This window comes from Marmota monax, unplaced genomic scaffold, assembly GCF_021218885.2.
Source record: "Marmota monax isolate L192 unplaced genomic scaffold, Marmota_monax_Labrador192_F-V1.1 WCK01_AAM20220418_F8-fsc00125, whole genome shotgun sequence".
In the NCBI taxonomy this organism is placed as follows: domain Eukaryota; kingdom Metazoa; phylum Chordata; class Mammalia; order Rodentia; family Sciuridae; genus Marmota; species Marmota monax.
In genome coordinates, this window is record NW_026695235.1 from 11,524,678 (window position 1) to 11,545,572 (window position 20,895).

At 54.8% G+C, this 20,895-nt stretch overlaps 1 protein-coding gene and 1 long non-coding RNA gene across 4 annotated transcripts; one reads left to right on the forward strand and one right to left on the reverse strand.

Annotated features, from left to right (window-relative positions):
• Positions 1-909: 909 nt before the first annotated feature.
• Cryaa (crystallin alpha A) lies at positions 910-20,494 on the forward strand. Of its 3 annotated transcripts, none has more exons than XM_046439243.1 (4): positions 910-1,008; positions 17,038-17,330; positions 18,570-18,692; positions 19,755-20,494. In XM_046439243.1, exons 2-4 carry the CDS (start codon positions 17,142-17,144, stop codon positions 19,962-19,964), a joined length of 522 nt encoding a protein of 173 aa, XP_046295199.1. In that variant the 5' UTR covers positions 910-1,008; positions 17,038-17,141; the 3' UTR covers positions 19,965-20,494. The 3 variants fall into 3 exon arrangements, with proteins under 3 accessions (XP_046295199.1, XP_046295200.1, XP_046295198.1); XM_046439244.2 differs by lacking the exon at positions 910-1,008 and adding an exon at positions 17,577-17,657 and having other exon boundaries at positions 16,769-17,330; XM_046439242.2 differs by lacking the exon at positions 910-1,008 and having other exon boundaries at positions 16,783-17,330.
• Positions 12,884-15,747, reverse strand: LOC124089246 (uncharacterized). The gene is made up of 2 exons (XR_006850675.1): positions 14,810-15,747; positions 12,884-13,068 (listed from the first exon to the last, which is right to left on the reverse strand). It is a non-coding gene; the product is annotated as an uncharacterized LOC124089246 (long non-coding RNA).
• Positions 20,495-20,895: the final 401 nt, after the last annotated feature.

Consider the following 20,895-nt stretch of genomic DNA (forward strand, 5'->3'; position numbering starts at 1 on the left):
GATTGGGGAGAATACAGATCGGACACCATACTTCCTTCTGGGGGGCCCTTGTTGTTCCCAAGTCCCTGAGAAGGCAGGCCCCTGTCCACCTGTCTGTCTGTGCTGCTCACCTGCACAGTCTTGTTTATGCTGACCACAGTGCCTCCCTCCTTTCAACAAGACACTTTGGCCTGAGGTCTCCCCAGGAACCTCTCAGGTGAGTGGCTCATTTTGGGTTCTCACAGCCTTCCCTGCTTACTTGTGGGGGTGAAGCTTGCTTTGGCCTATCTCCTGGGACCTTGGCTGTGATCTTCTCTGTTGGGGGGTCGCGTCAGCTGCACCTGCCTTGAAGAGTGTTCTGAGCTGAGCACCCAAGAGGTGCTCCTGCAATTCCAGCTCTCTGTCATAGGTCAACAGTGCTCTGCTGCACATGGTCATCTCTCTCTTGCTGGATTCTAGGTACCTGAAGATCTTCGTTCTTTTTATTCTGATTTCTGATAGAACAGGTTTATGGCCCCTTCTCTGTGATTCCAAAATGCAGAAAGCTCTGGAAGCAGAAAGATTTTGTCCACCTGTAAATTTGATTCCAAAATTCAATTTGCTGCAAAAACTGACCCGCCCTAAGGTGTTGGTAGCATCCCTGTCTGGTCAGGTGCCGCTGCTGTTTTAGTATGACATGCGTGTTTTAATTTAAAAAGCTGACTTGTCCTTTGGCAATTCTAATTGCACTTTGAATACATAGAAGAGTTAAATGCACCCCATTGCTCACTGTGAGAAGGGCACATAGAAGCACTGTCCTTATAATGGGGCAGAAAGTCGCATTGAAGTTGGGAAGCCCCGCCCCGGTCTTAGGAAATCAGAAGACAAGTCGTTGAGGGTTACAGCAACATGATGACCAAGAACCATGGAAACAGAGAACCCAGTGTACACGGGGACTTTGCCAGGAGTGGATGGAGGAGCTGGCGATGGAGGTGCACAGTGTGGGGGGGTGAAACCAGCTGGACTGCGCGGAGGAGCTGCGCTTTAAAGGTGAGCATGAATATTCAACAAGTGCCAAGGTGTGAAACCGTCTGCAGAGCTGAGTCTCCCACAAGCTTCTCTTCAAGGAACAGCCGAAAATCACACGGATGGACTTTTCTGAAATCAGGTCCCATGAAAACTGTGGTCTGAACTAGTGCCTGGAGCTGAGGCGGCAGCTTGGCTGTGCTGGTTTCCAGGAAGGCGGGGCCATGCTGGTGAGGGAGCAGCCGCAGGTGTGCGTGGGCAGGTGTGCGTGGGCAGGTGTGCGTGGGCAGGCACCCCTTTCCCTGTTATGCAGAGGAACACCTGAGAACTACTCTCTGCCTACTTGGCAATCCCTGGCGTCAGTGCCCTGGATTCAGTGCAGATAAGCTGGCCCAGGAGAGAGGAAGCAGTTTGTCATTCGGCCCAGCCCTTCACACTTCTCTTCCTGATTGTCTTTCAGATGGTCCTGAATCTGGCATTTACTTCTCATTTGGAAAGGAGTCTTACACTCCATGAAGATCAAACATAAATGCTTTTTTCGGGGTAGGGGTCATACCATTAACAGTGACCAGGGCTTCCCACACATGTTCTGTGGCTGGGGTGTATCTCAGGGGAGGAGTGCTCCCTTGGCACCCCCAGCACCAGGGATGAGGGGTAGAGATAAAAATGCTCCAAGACTTGGTGGTGAAACAAGACATTCCAGAGCACAGAGCTCTGCTAGTGTGCTCAGCCTGTGACCTCAAACAGTTCTTGAAACTGAACGGTCCAGTGGCAGAAGGAGGCAACAGCAGACCTCATTGTTGACCCCAAAGTCATAAAACAGGAGGAAACATCCCACATGGTGATGAAGCCCTCTGCCTTCTTCCCTTGATGGAGAAATTTCTAGAATGGGGGAGACATTGCAGATGCTGGGGATCCTGCAGACTGTATGGTCATCACATGTTACCTGCTCTTTGCTAGTTTCAGGGACACTTCTCAGCGATCTGGATCAGTAGGTAAAGGAGAAGGCTCCGTCATGGGCCTGGCAACTGGGGTCTCTGTACTGAGGTCAGGACTTGGGGCTCCACCACAGCTGGTTCAATGCTACCTCTAAATCTGACCACAGCATATGACACTGCCAGTCCTTCCCAAGACCCCAGACCAGACATGGCCCTCCGCATGCTCACACACAGGCATGCAGCTTCACTGGAACCTATGTAGAGTTGAAGTTTCCTGGACCACCTTTTCCTTGGGAATGAGAAGTAGTAGAACGTTTACAGTGTGTATTATCTGGTATTTATCAATCACTTTTTTACCTATATAAATCAGAAACATGCTGTAGTACTATTTATGAGGTATTTATCCCACTTAGCAGTGATGAATTTGGTTGTAGAAATATTAATGTATTTAATTTGGGGGTCCTGATCTAGACCCCAGTTGAGGGTTGTGCAATGTGTATTTTCTCCTTTTATTTTTTTCCCCAGTACTGAGGGCTGAACCCGGGGCCTCATGTGTGATAGGTCAAGGGCCTGCCATTGAGCCACAATGTTTGCTCCTATGTGTTAACTGGGCTCTGGATGGTGTATTTGGATATTTTGTTTGCAAAGTGGCTTTAATTGCACTCCTACTGTTTCCTTGCTCCTTAGGAATGTGACTGTGCAGCTCTCCTGATGGTGGTGGTAGTGTCCTCTTTGGGCTGGGCAATGTCCAATGTAGTGGAGTGTGGTGAACATGACTGGTCCAGTTATGAGCCTGGGCTGCCAAAGTGTTGTGGTCTTTCTCTCTCAGAACTTCCAGCTGCTGTGTAAGGGGCCTGGGCCCAGGTGTTTGCCCATGAGGGCCTCCTGCACTGAGGCTGCCCATGGCCACAGGCCCACCTGCTGCTGACTGCAGATGCGTGAGGGTGCCCAGCCGCCAGTGGGCCAGCCACCCAGCTAGGACTGAAGACTAGCTCCGTCACTGTAATGGTGGCAGGCTCCAGTTGACTGGTACCTGCAATTGCTGTGTGTGTCAGCTGGGCCAGAGGGAAGTGGCTCAGGTGCTAAAAGTTCCTGAAGCTGACATCCAGAGCCAGCTGGATGCTACTGTCAGCCATGGATTCCCTCACCTGGGTAGGGATGACCTCTTGGAGGCAGAGAGGCTGCTTGGTCCCTGCAGTGTTTATTCTGGCCAGAGATGTTTTCTGCTGCAAAGCCAGCTTAGTGTGTCTACTCTCTCATTTCATGTGCAAAGGAGAAGAGAAGAAAAGGTGTGTGCACGTGCTGGTGGCACACGTCCTACAGCACAAAGTCTCACAGAGCAAGAAGGGAGGGCTTGCCTTCCTCTGTGGAGGGAAGGTGTGCCTGACAACGTGGGAGAAAGGGCAGAAGTCAGGATCAGCCCGTTAATGGACCAAGCAAAACCCCACAGGCGTGTGCGGGGCAGGTGGTGAATGAGCTGTGGTGCTCTAGGAAGGGAAGCTGCTGGGTGTGGGTCCTGGGAGATTCCAGTCCTCCAGTCTTTGCCTCTTCATCACACGCTTAGGAGCATCTCCTGGGAGTCACATGCCACTCAAGGCCCTGGTAAGGCCAGGTCCCTGCCTGCAGGGAGCCCATGTCCAAGAGAGGAGCAAAGACAAGCAGGAATTGGAATGAGCTGAGCTCAGGCTACACTGAGAGCTGTGCAGAGGACCTGGGCACTCAGAGGACCTCAGCAGCCAAGGTGGTCTGGTGGCGGTTCCTTGTTAGGTTTGGGGGCTGGTGTAAGCTAGTTGCTGGGATTTTTTTCTTTTTTGGTACAGAGGTACTTAACTACTGAGCCACATCCTTAGCTGTCAACACTCAGGGTCACTCCAGGGGAACTGGGCTGCACGAAATAACCACACAAAAGACAGAGATACCTTTTTTTGGGGTTCCTGTGATGGCTCCTCTGACCTTAAGGGTCCACAGAAAAAGAGAGAGCGAGTGTGTGCTGACCCTTTTTATTGAGAAGAAGCCATTAAATGAGGCCAGGGGTCAGGTTTCAGGGGGCTGAGTCTAGCTTCATGATGTCTGCTGTCAGCAGGTTGACTGACATCTAGGAAGGCCACACCCAAAGGCAGAGCAAGAGAAGGGGACACACAAAGGGAGTTTCCGTGGAATATTCTATCCCAAACAGGGCAAGGGGGTAAAATATCACAAAGGAACAGGTGAGTATAGCTCAATCCATGGGGCAACATGCCTACATCTGAAGATGCATCCTCAATCTCCAGGACCAGGGCAATGTCCAGGTCACTATGTAGTGGTGGTCAGAGCCTCTCTGGCTCAGGGAAAGAGAATGTGAATCATTCAGACTGGCTCCCTACACTTAACCCTTTAAAAAATGTTTTTGTTTTGATCAGGGTCTCACTAAATTGCTTAGGGCTTCGCCTAATTGTTAAGGCTGGCTTTGAACTTGCGATCCTCCTGCCTCAGTCTCCCAAGTCACAGGGATTATAGGTGTGCACCACTGCACTTGGTTAGTTGCTGTAGTCTTAATGTACAAAGTCCCATGCATTAAAGCAGAGTCCCCAGTGCAGTGTGTTGGAGGAGAGGCCCTTCAGAGTTGAGTAGATCACTAGGACACTGCCTTGTAAATGGATGAACACTGTTATCCTGGGAGTGGGCTAGTTGTCATGGGATAAATTCCCTGATGGAAGCAAGATTGGCCCTCTCTTGCTTTCTGTCTCACTCTCACCCTCTCTTGCCCATCTGCCTTCCACCATGGGATGAGGCAGCACCAAGGCCCTCATCAGATACTACCACTGTTCTCTTATACTTCCAACCTTAAGAATGAATGGTGGGCCAAACAAATCTGTGTTCTTTATAAATCACCCAATCTCTGAAATTCTGTTATAGCTGCAGAAAATGGGCTAAGACACTGATGGACATCCATGTGAAGAATGGGATTGATCAGTGGCTCTATTCCAGCAGGCAGCGTGGTCAGCACACACAGGTGACCCACATTACAGCTTTCTATAAAGGTGGTTATGCTTTGTGTGTGTGTGTGTGTGTGTGTGTTCTTATGCTTTGTGTTTTTATTTTAATGTCTTATTTTACATGTGGTTAGTACATACTCATGGGTTGAAATTCAAAATGGAGAAATCCCCTGCCAGCTCTGTATCCAGCCTCCTGCAGTCCCCAGGAAGAGTGGCCAGTACTGCCAGTTTCATGGGGGACCCAGAGTCATTTTATGTAGTTATAAACAGTTGATTGTAGGTTTTATGTTTGGTCATGTTAGCATACCATACACATTATTCTCTACATTAGTTTTATGTAATGTATATCACAATGTGAAGAATGTCCTCACTTTTTATTGTGGAAAAAAATATATATATAACCTAAAATTTGCAAAACTCACAACTTTTGGGGGTGGGATACTGAAGATTGAACCCAGGGGTGCATAGTCACTGACCGACATCCCCAGTCCTTTTTATTTTTGAGACAAGGTCTCACTAAAGTTGCTGGGGCTAGCCTTGAACTTGCTTCCCTAGTGGGTGGGGTCATGTGTGTGTATCACCAGCTCAGCATAGTACTAGCACTTTCCAGATGCACAGTTCAGAGGTAGCAAGCACATTCACACTGTTGTGCAGCCATCACCACCTTCATCTCTGGGACTTATTTCATTTTGCAAAACTGAAACTCTGTCCCCAATAAACACTAACTCACAGTTTCCCCCAGCCCCTGGCAATCACCATTTTAATTTTTGTCTCTATTGATTTGAATTCTTTTAAATTCCTCATATAAGGGGAGTTTTACAGTGTGTGTCTATTTGTGTCTGGCTGATTTCACTAAGGAAAATGTCCTTAAGCTTCATTCATGTTGTACCCGTGTCATGATTTCCTTGTTTTCAAGGTTAAATAGTATTCCACTGTTTGCGTAGACCACATTTGGTTTATACCATTGATTGACATTTGGATAATTTCAATCTTTTGGTTCCTGTGAATAATGATGTTTTGAACATGAATTTGTGGACTTTGTCTTTAAGTGGTTGAAGAATATTCCATGCAGCAGAATCTAGTGCCCTGATCTTTACCTAGTGTTGTGGTTGGGATATGAGCTGTCCTCCCCAACTGCAGGAGGTAAAATGATCAGATTATGAGAGCTGTAACCTAACCAGTGGATTGATTCACTTGATGGATTAATCACCTGAATGGATTACTGGGGGTAACTATATAGGCAGGTGAGATGTGGCCCAGGAAGTGGGTCACTGGGGGCATGCCTTGGGGACTATGTTTTTTGCCTGGCTCCTCCCACTCTCTGTCTGCTTCCTGGCCACCAAGAACTGACCAGCTCTGCCACACCCTTCTGCCATGAGGGACCGCCTCACCTCAGGCCCAGAATTGACTGACCATGAACTGAGACCTCTGAAACCATGAATCAAAATCAATTTTTTTCTCCTCAAAGTTGTTCTTGTTCGGTATTTTAGTCACAGAAACAAAAAAACTGACTAACAGAAGTTGATACCAGAAGTGAGACCATTGCTATGACTACCCAACTATGTGATTCAGAAGCCTTTGGAACTGGTCTGTGGGAGGAAATTGGAAAGTTTGGAGGTATGGGCTAGATAAGTCTTAGAATGTTGTAAGCAGAGCTTATTGGCAATTCTGGCAGAAGTTTAGAAGACAAGAATGTGGAATGTGGGGAATGTGGACAGTAAAGACTGTGCTCATGAGGTCTCAGAGGGAACAACTTGGAATTGGGCTAGAGGGCATAAGTATTACATTCTGGCAAAGTGCTTGTCTACATTCTCCCCATGTGCTGAGAATGGTGTGAGGCCAAATTTAAAGGTGACGGACTTATTCTGGCAGAGGAAATCCCAAGGCTACGCAGCATTCAGATGGTGGCATGGGTATGACTGCCAGCTCTTAGCCAGGTTTACTGTTAGAATCAGGAGCAGAAAGCAGAAAGAAAGGATTGAAAAAGTGTGTGGTTTGGCCAGAGAAGCATATGTAAAATCAGGGCCAAGGAAGTTATAGCTTTTGAAGTTTACTACCACTGAAGAGAAGCTAGGTAGTTTTCACAGAGGCAATAGAAAAGATGTCGTGAGGCAGCTCAAGAATTTGAAAGTTGATATCCATTGCAGGCTCTAGTGTGTAAAATGAAAATTCCTCTAACAAACCATGGTGGCACCCTGCTTGCACAAGGGTGCTAGGAAGCCGCTTCCCCAGGATTTGTCTCACCATGCTCAGCTGCTGGGGCATTCAGAGGCTGCTGCAGCCATGGTCCAAGGGGGCCTGGCTACTGCTCGAGCTGGTGACAGAACTTAGCATCATTCACGTAATGCTAGTTCTGCAGAAATGCAGGATGCTGGATTTAGGGGGTCATGGAATCTTCCACCAATGTTTCAAAGGAAGGCCTGGGAGTCCAGACAAAGTATAATGCGGTTGGAATCCCTATGGGCTGCCCCTGCGAGGGCAATGTGTGAGGCTGTGGGAAGGAAGCCAAAGCTCTAGTGGAGACCCCCAGGATAAGGAGATGCCATATCATGGACTGCCTGCCCACGTCAGCTGCCAGGCTGAGAGAGAGGCCACGTGGGCTGCAACTAGCAAGGGCAAAGGGTCAGGACTGCCCAGGCCCTTTGGAGATTATACCTGGGTGCCATGAACCCCAGATGCCAAATGCGGAGGTATAGGACTTGTTTGCGTGGCTGGGTTTCAGTCTTGCTTTGGTCCCATCCCCTCTCTAGGCCCCTTTCCTTCTCTCTGGATTGCGAATGTGTACTCTGTGTCATTGCATTTTGGATACATGGAATTCTAAAATTTTTACAGGGTCTCACAAGTAAGAGCTTGCCTTGAGTCTTTGCCTTTGGACTTGGACTTTTGGGCAATGCTGGGACTGTTAAGACCATGGATACTCGTGGAGATGGACTAAATGCATTTGGTATCGTGAGATGGGCATGAGCTCTTATGGGCCACAGGTGGAATGTTATGCTTCGGATGTGAAAAAGCCCAAAGCCCCCAACACTTTATGTTAGTCAGCTTTTTGTTGCTATGATCAAAAGACCTGCCCAGGACAACTTAGCAGAGGAAGTTTATTTGGGGTTCGTATTTTCAGAGGTTCGGTTCATGGTTGGCTGACCCCCTTACTCTGGGCCCAAGATGAGGCTGACCAAGACATGGCAGAAGAATGCTGCTCAGGATATGACAGTTGGGAAACAGAGAAGGGGAAGGGGTTGCAGGGAGTGACCCCCTCCTCCAGCCATGCCCCTACAATTACCACCCAGTCAGTCTATTCAAACTCGGATGAACTAACAGTTCACAGTCTCATAATCTAACATTCCACCTGACCATGCTGGCATTAACATGGGGACTCTGGGGACACCTCATATCCAAAGCACCCACGTATCCTGATAGTGTCTGCTGTCTGCGAACACCAACACAGCTCCTGTAAGCAGCCTTCTGCCGTTACCTGCACCATGTACTTGCGAGATACATTACCAGAAGCGGAGCTGCTGCCTCAAGTGGGCTGTGCTGTTGTAGTCTGGTAACCCTGTGTCCTGACATCACTTTAGTTCCATGGCTGTTGAAACCTGGTTTCAGATATGCCAACTCTTAGGAGCAGTGCGAGTATTTGTGAAACAATAGTTGTGGATAGAATTTGCAAATTTCAGACTTTTACCGTCTCTGGGGTTACATTTTTGAAAGAACTGTCTTTCATCCTGGAACCAGAAGCCCCCACTTGCTGTGGCAGTGGACACTAGGGGGCGTGAAGCTCCTGTTTTGAGGTGGCAAGATGACAGGCCAGTCCCTCCCTCCTGCAGCCGGGAGGTAATTATTCAGCACTTCTCCCAGGGTGAGCCCAGGCTTCCCAAGAGGTCAAGAGAACTAGAATGGAAGTCAGACGTAGCGGACCTGCAGATTCCAAGTCCTGATGTCCCAGTCAGGCTGACACCTCTCACTCAAGCCTGACATCGTAGGTGCCACAGAACCAGGATCACGGTCTGCTACTGGCAGTTTCTTTAAAACATACATGAAGCAGTGGCATATCTATTTTGTTGTCTAATCCAGTGGGCCTGGAGGGACACAGAGGCCCACGCACTGACATTCAGGAAACGGAGAGGGATGTAAAAGAGGCTGTTTGTAAATGTCTTGTATGGAGCAGCCTCATCTTTGGAGACCAAAACCCAATTCCATGAGGAGCAGATAGCACAGTGATGCCCTGTCCAGCCACCATGCACATTCAGTGGTCCTCAAAAGACCTGTATTCACAGCAGCTATCCTGTTACCTTACTGCCCCCCGAAGCAGTTTAAACTCTGGACACCATGCCATTCCACTCCAACCTGCCTCAGATATTCGTCTAGAAAGTAAATTTTCTTACAGGATCATCTATACAACTCTGCCATCACCATAGCTGACAAAACCAGCGGTAACTTACAAAGAAAAAGTGTGTGTCTGTGTGTGTGTGTGTGTGTGTCTGTGTCCAGATTTTTCCAGTTGTTTAAGAAAAACCTTTTCCCAGTGAGGAGGCCCACAGCTGGCATTGGTAGTAGGTCTTGAAGCCTTTGCAGGAGCCTTCTCCTTTCTCTCCCCACACCCAGAACTCATTGGATTTGGGTCGGTTTTCCCACTGGCCCTTTCTGAGCATGGTGCTCAACTGACCCCAGGATTAGGATCTCCTGAGGGCTTTTTGGACACAGAATCTCAGCCTGACCCGGAGCCCCTGACTCAAGGGCTGCATTTTAAGGGGATCCCCTGGGATTCTGAGGCACCGACAGAGGCCGGCTGCCATTCTGGCTGTCTCTGCTGGCTCCCTGGGCCCCTCGATCCTCTCCCTGCTGCAGCATTTACTGTGGAGTCTAGCTGGAGTTTTGTATACCTTTGGGTTCAGCCTTTTGCCAAGAACCATCATGGATTCTCGGGGTCCTCCCATTGCAGCAATCAGGAGCCCTGGGGGCAAGGACATGGCCGGCCAGAGCTGGAGCCAAAATGCCAGGTGGGCACAGCAGACCTTAGCCCAGCCCTCCTTCAGGCAGCTTCCCAGCGGGTGCTAGCAGCAAAAGCTGGGCCAGCAGCTTGAGAAGTGTGCCAAGGCAAGCCAGCGCTTCCTCACCCTGGGAGCTGTCCATCCAGCCTTGACAGCAAGCCAGCTGTTGAGTCCGGGGAACTTTGCACACCTGTCCCTGGGTGTGTTTCCTCTGTCACCAACACCTGGCATCGGCGTGCATACATGGTCCACTGCCAGGCTTGGCCCTTAGCCTGGGGACCAATGCTTCCAGGCTGCTATAACCAAGGTGGCTCTCTGCGATGCCTGAGGAGAAGCCAGAGGTGGGCGGGCCAGGGCCTGCAGATCTCACTCGCGGGACTGGCAGCAGGCAGTTTTTGCAGGAAGGCACGCTGAGACCTTGGGCAGGACGTCAGGTGCTGGGATGGGCCCCTGTGCTCCACCTGTGGTTCCAGGAATGTCCTGCCATTGCTCCTGTGGAGCCTTAGCTGCTGCCCCTACATACTGGCCCCTAGCTGACCTGACTGGGGAGCTTTGTGGGGAGAAGCAGGTCCATTCCTGGAACAGCAGCAACCTTGGGGACATGTGTTGTCAGGCATGTCCCCAGTGCACACTCCAGGTAGGAGACTACCTGAACTAGGGGTGCCTGCTTCACTTGGTATGCAGTTTTCTGAAGGTCCTCAAACTCCTTTACATCATTTCCTCAGGAATTGTTGGTGCCTTTGAAAGTCGAAGAAGCCCAGGCCCTGAGCACTGCAACCTCTTGGGTGGGGACAAACATGACGAACCTTCAGTCAGCCTCGCTCCATGCTGTCAGCTGAAGTGTTGACCGGGCAGAGTCGCAGCCCCTGTGTGGGGCCACTGCTCAGCTCTGCACAACATGCCGGAGCTCAGGGGCGAACTCCTGAGCACCCAGAACCCGCTGCGCCCACTGTCCACCAAACACCCACCGGCCCAGCAGAGCCTCAGCCTCAGGCTGACCTGTCTGATCCAGAGGGTTCTGGACCCCAGGGGAGAATCAGAAAGCTGGGGAGGTCATTGCTCCGTGGCTGTGACCCAGGTCTGGCTGTGGGAGGAAGTGGCAGCCAGCAGTGCTCTGGAGTGGCAGGCAGCGCGCGGCACCACTGAGTCCTTGCACCCTCAGCCTCCTCAGTTAACTCTACCCTCGGGTCAGCTGCCAACCTCCCAGTGAAGGGCAACACCTGAGCCTTGGTCCAGGCTCAGTTTGGGGACAGCCTAGACTAAGACAACCATTAAGCTGGGCTGGTTGCCTTGATGCAAGATCTGTCTCCCGTGAGAGAATCAATTCGTGCCCTGTGCTCCATCTGCGGGTGGAAGGAACCACGGGCAGCCTTTCAGTAATGCAGAGAAGCCTGAGGGGGGGTCTGCGGAGCAGTGATAGCCGTGAACGAAGTTTTTTGTGGGGGGTCATGATTCTAAAAATTGAAAAAGGATGCATTTGAAATGAGGAGGGAGATTTAGGTAGTGTCTAGTGTTGAGAGGGTGTCAAGTTCTCATAGATCTTGCCAACTGGGAAGTGGAATTTGTGCCTGTTGTTCAGAGAAGAACCTCAAATCTGTGGGGGGCAAGGGCTTTGTCTGCACTTTGCTTTAAAACACTTCAATCCTGGGTGGAGACCAGCAATGGGGGCCGAATTATCCTGATGATTGAACCTGTAGATGCCTCCAGAGCGCCTCCTGTACTGTTGTTTCTTTCTACTTTGGAGACTGTGTGAGCACTTTTGTAATGAAAATAAGCCTGACAAGACAGCTCTTCACTTCCGTGGCCAAACTGTCCACGACGCTAGGTGTAGGCAAGCAGGAGGGAGGGCTGGAAGCGGCGTGTTTTTTGTGACCTCGTGTGTTGGCAGGGATGGGCTTTGTCTCTGAATCCCAAAGAGGGCCACATCACCTGGTGCCACCTTCAGAGCTCTGTGGGGTCTCCCCTTGCACCCAGCCCAGAGGCCGCATTCCTGAGGGGCTGAAGTGAATGGGCCTCTTGCTCCTTTCTGGGGTGTGGTGGGGTCTGCAGCATCCCAGGTCCTGTCTGACCCGCTGACTGGGAGGAGCTGGGGCCAGGGCTTAGCTGGGCGCATTCCTGCTGATCACAACAATGCCCCTCACCCTGGGCGGGGGCGGGGATTTGAGCGTGAGCCGGGGGCCCTGGAGTGCTGGGGCTTTGTGGCCGCGCGGCAGACTGCTGGCTCTGGGAATCCTCTGCCTAAGTCAGTGTGGCCTTTGTGTGGGGGGGAGGCTGGCGCCGAGCGGGCGCAGGAAGTGTGAATGCTGAGGACAGGAGAAAACCGTGGGGACAATGCAGGGACCACAGCAGCACTCAGCGCCCGCCTGCCTGGGCAGGGCCACAGGTCTCTGGATAGCAGAGAAAAGACCCCGAGGTCACGGCTGTCCTCCATCAGACACCGTCACACACAACCACACACACAAAACACACACATGACATGCACACAATATACACACCACATGCACACAGTCACACACCCAGTACGTGCGACACACACAATCACACACACATCAGACACACACATCACAGACACACACACTATACACATGCGCCACGTATGCCACGTGCACAGATATGCACACACTACCGCATACAACACAGACACATGACACCACACACACCCCATACACACACCACACATGCCACACACAGATGCACAAAGCATGCACACGCCATAGACACACACCACCCACCCACATCAGTGGGGTCCTTCCCTGACAGCGACACCCCCTGCCTGGTCCCTGGGCCTTTGGCCCCTCCTCCACCCTGGGTCAGGAGGGAGCAGATGGAGCAGGCGAGAGGTTTCCTCATGCTGCCCAGAACAGTGTGCATTTTTCACTCATGAATTGCTTATTTCTGGAATTTTTCATTTAATATTTTTGGACCATGACTGACTGCAAGCAGTTGAAATGACAGAAAGCCCAACCTCAGATGAGGGGCCCAGGGTGCTACAGAGCGGTCGGCTTAAGCAGAACTTTATTTTTTATTGTTCTGAAGGCTAAAAGTCCAAGGTGAAGACGTGAGAGGGCAGGTTCCTCGTGAGGCCGCTCCGCATGGCTGGCAGGGCGTCTTGTTGCTGAGTCCCCACGTGGTCTTTCCCTGCGTTCCTGTATTCCTGGTGTCTCTCTTGTGTCCAGACTTCCACTGTGAGGACACAGATTGGAGTCAGCTCCACCACATGACCTCGTCTTACCTCAGTTCAAAGTCCCGTCTCCAAATAAGTCACCTTCAGAGGCCCTGGGGCGAGGACGTAGCGTGAGAATTTGGGGATCCAGTTCAGTCCACGGTGCCTGCTTGCTCTCACAATCACACACACTTGCTCAAGTGTACCTGCCCTCCAAGATCGGTGCCGAGTGGCCGAGTCTCCCCCCAGGACGCGTGTTCCCAGCTGAGGCTGACAAGTCAGCTTGTGTCCTTTTGAGGTGTCTTTAGTGCTGTGTGTTTTGCATTTTTGTGTTTGTTTGTTTGGTTTTGGTGATTTTGCTGTTTCAGTGCCCTAAGTACAGTGCTGAAGTGCTATCCTTGTCCTGCACACGAGGAAGCTGTGACGTTTCTTATGGAGAAAACGCATGCGTAAAGAAGTCTCAGTCAGGCTGCCTCATGGTGCTGTCAGAGCAGTCAATATTCATGGATCAGCGACACATAAGAAATCAGGTGTCATCAGAGACGCACGAAGCTAGGCTCTGTCTTGGTGGATCAGGGCCTCGCAGGAGCGTGACCTCGGCTTTCCCCTGTGGCAGGGGCTGAGTCTCTGCTGTGTTTGCTCAGTCGGTGTTCACAGCACCCCAGAGGGTGTGCTCCAATCGTGAGGGTCGCCTGCTGTGTGTGTGATGTGTACAACTTAGGCCCCCGACGGCGAGGGCTGGTCTGTGTGGTTTAGATGGGCAGGACGTGGAGTAATGAGAAGAACCTGACCTTCAGTTCCCAGACACGGCACCTTTGTGGCTGGACCTGCCGCTATACTTGATGGCTTTGAAGTAGTGTTTGTTAGGTGGCTTTCTGTCACTAGAGCAACAAGCGTCAGGCAGGTAACTTGGGAAAGGTTTATTTGGGCCCGTGGTTCTGGAGGGTCCAGTCCAGGACAGGTGGCCTCATAGCTTTGGGTCTCTGGCGGGGGGCAGCACACCATGGCGGGTGCATGGTGGAGCCCACCTCATGATCCAGGAAGCAGGAGAGAGAGGAAGGGACACGGTTCCACAGTCCTCTTCAGGGGCACTGTCAGTGACCTAAAGACCCCCCGCCACGGCTCCACCGCCTCGCAGGAGGGCCTCCCTGAAGACACAGGGGCCTTGGGGGACATTTGACACCCCAACTGTAGTGGGCATCTTCACCCTGATTTCTAGAAGGAACCCAGGCCCACAGCCAGGGGCCTGGCCCAGACCCAGGGTGGGTGGGGACACTGCAAGCGTGTCTGCTGGAAGAGCCCCAGGGTCTCCCCCCTGGTCCTGCTCTGTCCCTGCTGAGCTCTGGATGCCACCTGCTTCTTTGTCTCACCCTCTAGACCGTCGGCTCCACAGAGCAGGCTTTGCCTGACAGTGTATAGTGTGGACAGGGCTCAGCTAGAGTCTGTGCAGGAATGAAGGTGCTCTCAAGCAGCAGACCGAGGCCTGCAGGACCCAGGCCAGTGGGCTGGAGAAGAAACAGGAGCCCCTGATGATAGCCAACTGAGGTTCAGGTTGAGTACAGTCAGAGGCTCCGTGTTGACCCTCACCACTGGCCTTTCTGTGGGCCTGGGTCCTCTTGGTTAGTGGTATAGTAGCCCACCAGTCTGTGCTCCAGGGACACAGGACCAGGGCAGCCCTGGGCCACACCTCACGCTCTTCCCTTGCTAGCAGGAGAAACAAGGCCTCGCTGCCCCAGTTCCCAGAGCTAGTCTATTGCTTACCTGGCAGAGGGAAGAAGGCTGGTTTCCCTGGATTGCTGGCCTAAGGGAGATGATCCTGCCTCATCCAGGGTCAGGGGCAGGAGAGCGACAGCCAGAGGGGTGATGGGAGACCGGACCACCCACGCCTCCCTTGAAGGTGGGAGAAGAGCCGCCAGTCAGAGGAAGCTGGAGGGCGGCTTCACTGAAGCCCCCACCTGTTCTTCTAAGTCCAGCACAGGCACCACCGGGCTCTCCTTGGCTTTAGCTCAGCGAGACACAGTGCAGACTTCTGGCCTCCAGAACCTCAAGATGATGCATTAGTGTGTTTTAAGCTTCCAAGTCTGTGACGCCTCCTAGGGCAGCTGCAGCACACTCACACAGGGCCCCGAACGCAGGTGTGACGTGGCCCTGAGGGCCCTGGCGCTGTAGCTCCCCCGTCTCAATCTTCCTGGTTCAGTTGTGCAGACCCAGGCCTGGCTCACCCTGAAGACTTTGTCTGGCCCTCCATGCCCCAGGGCCCCCAGGACTCTCGGCCCACAGGGGTGGGGGTACGGGAGTGTGAGCACCTGAGACCAGAGGACCTGGCCTTACCCTCGGCAGCTGAGCCATGTGGCCCTTGGGACGAGGCTCAGGCCAGCATCAGGGGGCACTTGTCTCCATCCCTGCTGAGGGCCCCAGCTGTTCACCGCCCACAGGCAGAGCCAGCGCAGGCAGGCAGAGCAACATGCTTCTCTCTGTGCCCAGTGCCAGGGAGGTGCCAAGCACCGTAGCTGCCGATGTGAGTCCTATCTAAAGGCAACGTGAAAAAAATCAAAACGAGCACAGAACATCTGTGTTGAGCAGAGTTTAAGTGGAGACAGAAAGAACGCTTCTGTCCTTGCCTGGGACTACAGGACGGCTCCGCCCAGCCATGACCTGGGGCCTGGCCCCACTGGCCACTCCCCGGAGGACTCACTAGGTTTCCATCTGCCCCCCACACCCCACCCTCTGCACCAGGAACAGGCAGCTGGCACCCCACCCTGTCCATACCCCTGCCACCGCTCAGGTGTGACCCCAGCCCAACAGGCCACCTGAGGCCCCCTTCACTGAAGCCCCCACCTGTTCACACTGCATGGCAAAGGCCCTGGGTCCCCACTTGCAACACCAATTTTGTCCTGGATGTACCATCCTGATGGCCGGGTGTCTATTATCTGATGACCTTCTGAATCCGTGGGCCAGAGAGTTTGCAAAGATCCTGAGAGCCCTGGGGCTAGAGTTTGTTCCACAAACATGGACTGGACGCTGATTAGAAGCTGGGCCAGGAAGCAGGAGGCACAAAGGGGAACCGGCAGCTTCTCACGGTCTGGGTCACGCGTGCCAAAAGCTAGCCCGGGTTGTGGGAGCAGGCTTTGTCCTCTGCTGTAGGGGTGTAGGAAGCAGAAGTATAATGCTGCCCAAGGTCAAGAAACTTCTAGAAGCATTTAAAGTGGGAGTCACTGGAGAGGGCCACGGGCAGGAGCAGAGTACTCACCAGGCCTTGCCAACAGCAGGACCCTGTGGCCAGTGACCCTGGTGATGGGTGGTCAGTTTACAACCACAGTGTGGTCATGCTGAGGCTCCAGGCTTTGCAGGGGGCCATGTCCATGGAGGGTGAGCCGCGCGAAGGGCCTGGAACGCAGGTCCCCTCTCCACACGCTCAATCAGGCCCCTGCAGGAAGCCCACGGTCTTTGGAGTGAGCCTGAAGTTGAACAGGGCTCCTGCCGGCACCCCAAAGCTTGGCTGGCTTGTTCTATTTCCTGTCTTCCTGAGCTTTATGTGAGGAGGCCTCATCTTTGTGACCAGTAAGAAGCAACAGAGGTAATTCTGCTTTGGAGAGACGTGCTGTCACCTGGGAGCTGAGATTTGGGGACAGCTTGTCTAACCTCTGTGCCTCAGTTTCCTTGTCTGTGAAGCAGAGCGATGAGCTTCCCCTCCAAGGGCCGCCGTGAGGAACAGTCAGGACAGAGGTGTGCCAAGAATCAGTGCTGCCCCTGACCCATACAGATGACCTTTCCACAGTCTCCCCGTGGTGAACATGGGGGCACCTGTCCTCCTGGTGGCCCCAAGGTGCCCAGACAGCTCAGGCCTGGGCTCTGGGGCTGGGGCAGCGTGTGCCTCTGGGGTTGGGGTAGCAGGCGTGGGGCCCCCGCGGGGCTCTGCTGACTCTGCAACCTTCCTCCTGAGCTCAGGCATTTCCAGAGAAATCCTTTAATGCCTCCATTCTGTCCAGGCGTATATAGGGAGGGCTGGCCACCCAGCTCCCCACTGCGCTGCCCAGAGGCCTCTGCCCTGCCCTGTCGCCAGCCTCCAGTCCCCGCAGTGCCGAAGCAGAACATGGACGTCACCATCCAGCACCCCTGGTTCAAGCGTGCGCTGGGACCCTTCTACCCCAGCCGGCTGTTCGACCAGTTCTTCGGTGAGGGCCTCTTCGAGTATGACCTGTTGCCCTTCCTGTCTTCCACCATCAGCCCCTACTACCGCCAGTCCCTCTTCCGCACAGTGCTGGACTCTGGCATCTCTGAGGTAAGGTCCTGGGGCCTCTGGCTTCTCCTGGCTGGTCAGAGGAGGGCCCGGCCTGGGCAGAGGACAGCTAGGGATTCCTCAGGGGCCACCTGCTGCCCCTGGTGCACTCATCTTGTTCCCCGGAGCAGGTGGTGGCTGTAGGCCACCGTCCTGCCTCCCCCAGGCTCGTCACCTTCAGAGGCGCCCTGGGGAGGGTTGGAGTAGGAAGCCAACCCAGGCCCAACTGCTGTCTTTTCCTCCCATCAGCTCTTGACCCATATGTGGTTTGTAATGCACCAACCACATGCTGGAAACCCCAAGAACAACCCCGCCAAGGCAAGTCGGAGGGTGGTGTGAGCTTCCCGGGTCGGGCTGTCTTCCCGCTGGCCCTGCAGGTGCGGGAGGGTGTGCTGCCTGAGGCCCAGAGAGAGGGTTACTTCAGCAGAGCAGCTGCCTTTTGCTGCTGGCAAAGCTCAGAGACTGGGCTCTCAGCCCTCTGACCGGTGCGCAGCCATGCCCAGGAAAGGCCTGAGGCCACTTCCCTCTCCCTGCTGAGCTGGGGCAGGTCCAGGCCCAGAGGCCTCCTAAAGGAGGAGGCTCCCAGAGGCCAGGCACTACCAACCACGCCCGGGAGCAGAGTGGCCAGAGGGAGCCGAGGAGCCAGGCCAGGGAGGGGAGAGCAAGGGACAGAGGGCTTTGTGAGCCGGACAGCGTGCCGCGCAGGCTGCAGCAGCAGGTGGACCTGCAAGATGGGCCCGGTGGCTGCTTACGGAGCCCAGATGAAGCTGGGGCAGCCACCTTATTCCAAATGCCGACTCGTGAGCAACCAGCGTTCCAACCCTAAAGAGCCCCCGACCCTCACCAAACAACCATTCAGCCCGTGACCAGCCACCCTGACCATCAGCAGCCAGCAGACTTGTGTACCAGCCAGCCAGCCATGCCAATTAGCCACAGCCAGTTAGCTCACCTGGACCCACACCCCCCGGCGACGCCCCAGGGACCGGCCAGCCCACCTATCGCCCAGCACTGGTCAAACACTCCTACCCCTAAGGTCTGGGGTCAGTGGCGCAGCTGCCCTTGGCCCGGGTGCCGCAGTCCGGCTCCTGTGCACTCCGTTCTGCTGGCCTGTGAGGAGGAGGCCAGCACAGTGTCTGCTCCGGTGGCCGGTGCCAGAGCTGCCAATCGCTCTGGGTGGTGTGTCCGCTCCATCCTGGAGCTGGTGGCCCTCTGGGGAGCTCCACATGCGGGTCTGGGTTTCAGGTCCGATCCGACCGGGACAAGTTTGTCATCCTCCTGGATGTGAAGCACTTCTCTCCCGAGGACCTGACGGTGAAGGTGCTGGAGGACTTCGTGGAGATCCACGGCAAGCACAACGAGCGGCAGGTGAGCTCCGCGCCCGGGACAGCACCTCCACCTGCCCACAGCAGGCCTGCGGGACCCTGGGCACTGTCCCCCTGAGCCCAGCAGGCGGGGCAGCGGTGTGAATGTGGCCTGCGGCTCCATCTTGAGTCCTTGCCTTGGGTGCTGCTCCCGGCTGTCGGGGCTGCTCTGGGTCTTCACGACAGGATGGGATTGGAAAGGACCCGGGCAAGGGCAGTGCCTGTGGTGGGCACCTCTGAGCCAACACGGGTTTTCACAACCTCTCTTTGGAGGGCGAGCCCGTGAGGACGGTACAGCTGGCCTTTAGGGACGTTCACTGAGTCACCTCTCCGGGGCCCTTTTCAACATTGTACTTAGTATCTCAGGGTAACCAGGGTAGGGCCAGAGCCTGAGGAGGTCCCCTGCCTGCCGGATCCCATGGCTAGTACTGGGGGCAGTGGGGGCTTCTCCCCTGCAGTCACCACCCTGCGCCCACTCCTGGTCATATGGAGACCCCGGGGGCTCCCTGTCTGCTGCCCCCCCTGCCCTGGCTAGGGGAGGCCCCCTCCCTGTCCAGTCCCTCTTCGTCCAGTTCCCAGCTCTCAGGTCTTTGCACCTGGAGGAGGAAGCAGGGCCCAGGAGCTGAATCTGGGGTCAGGGCATCCAGAAGCAAAGGCCTTCTGCCTCGCGGCTCCCGACCCGGTCAGGTGGGAGTGAGAGACCCGGCCTGAGCAGTCCTCCTGGGTCACCCTCAGGGGAAAAGCCGATGGAGAGGCCGGGCCAGTGGCATGAGGCATCCCGTTGGGGGCCAACGCCAGGCCAGAGAGGGCCCTGGGCAGTCCCAGCTGCTGTGCTCTGCTCTCGTCAAAGGCCTCTCTCGGAGGTCAGGGGGCCAACAGGCTGGGCCGAGATTCCAGGGCTGGAGAGAGTCTGGACATGAGTCCATACATCTCTGGAGGTCTGGACAGCGGCACTCCAGTTCTTCAGCTCAGCCCCTGCCTCAGGGGGTCTGGGAGGGCCCTTCTCAGCGTGGGGGATGGCAGCTGCCCTGCTGCTTCTGACCGCCCCTCCCCGGCCTCTTCCCAGGATGACCATGGCTACATTTCCCGGGAGTTCCACCGCCGCTACCGCCTGCCCTCCAACGTGGACCAGTCGGCCCTGTCCTGCTCCCTGTCTGCAGACGGCATGCTGACGTTCTCAGGCCCCAAGGTCCAGTCTGGCCTGGATGCTGGCCACAGCGAGAGAGCCATTCCCGTGTCGCGGGAGGAGAAGCCCAGCTCGGCACCCTCGTCCTAAGCAGGCCTCGGCCTCGGCTGCCCCCCTCGGCCCCTGACCCCTCCAGCTGGGGGGACCACAGAACAGGCCTCTGCCTTCCCTTCCTTTCCTTTCCTTCATCCCCCGTCTTCTCAGAGGAATGAGGGTTTGAGAGAGTGGCCGGGAGCTTGGAGCCGTGACCTCAGGGTGTCCCAGGCCCAACACCTGCCCGCCAGGGGAGTGATTGCATCACACACTTCTCTAGATGGGACCTTGTTCTCCAGAGGGACATCAGCTCTGCTCAGAGGGCAGGGGGGGGTGACCAGCCCCAAGGGTGCCCTTGCCCAGCCCTCTGGATGGATCCGGACACCGGTGGCCTCCTCGGCGGCCCCCTCGGCAGCCCAGCCCACTTCCCTGTGGTGCCGTGGGTGCTGCGGGCCCCTGGCTCTGCAGCCTGCTCCTCTCAGACCGTCTTCCTGCACCCTTCCTCTGTGTAGTTCCTCTCCTGGGGACTCCGGTCACCCACGAGAATGCAGCCCATGGCAGCCAATAAAGAGCAGGTGGCACAGCAATTTGCCGTCTGGTGGTCATGCTGTCTGCATTGGGCAACCCTGAGGGCCGGGGAGTCAGCACCCAGAGGGAGGAATGGGTGGCCTCTGCTCCTGCTGGCTCTGCCAAGGGCCTCCAGTGTCCCTTCCTCTCTCCTGTGTCCAGGGCCTCTCTTCAGCGGGCTCTGCGGGAGCAGGAGTGGGAGATGGCCCCTCTCCAGCCTGCCTCCCGGGCTTCTCCCGTCACCTCATCACCTTGTGGGGTGCACAGCCCACTTCCAGTGGGCAGCAGGCCCTGGTCCTGCATTAGAGGCGTGGCTTGCTCAGCCTCCCCATCCCCAGGGCATTCACCAGCCCTCAGGGGTCCTGGGGACCAGCAGTGTCCGGCAGCACCTCCACCCTCCACCCAGAGCAGCTTGGCCCTG

Excerpts from the sequence above, each read along its gene's own strand:
- Cryaa (XM_046439244.2), top strand. The coding sequence starts at position 17,019 with ATGCCTCCATTCTGTCCAGGCGTATATAGGGAGGGCTGGCCACCCAGC. Across the intron at positions 17,331-17,576 it reads TGGACTCTGGCATCTCTGAG|CTCTTGACCCATATGTGGTT; the intron begins GTAAGGTCCTGG and ends TCCTCCCATCAG. Across the intron at positions 17,658-18,569 it reads CCGCCAAGGCAAGTCGGAGG|GTCCGATCCGACCGGGACAA; the intron begins GTGGTGTGAGCT and ends TCTGGGTTTCAG.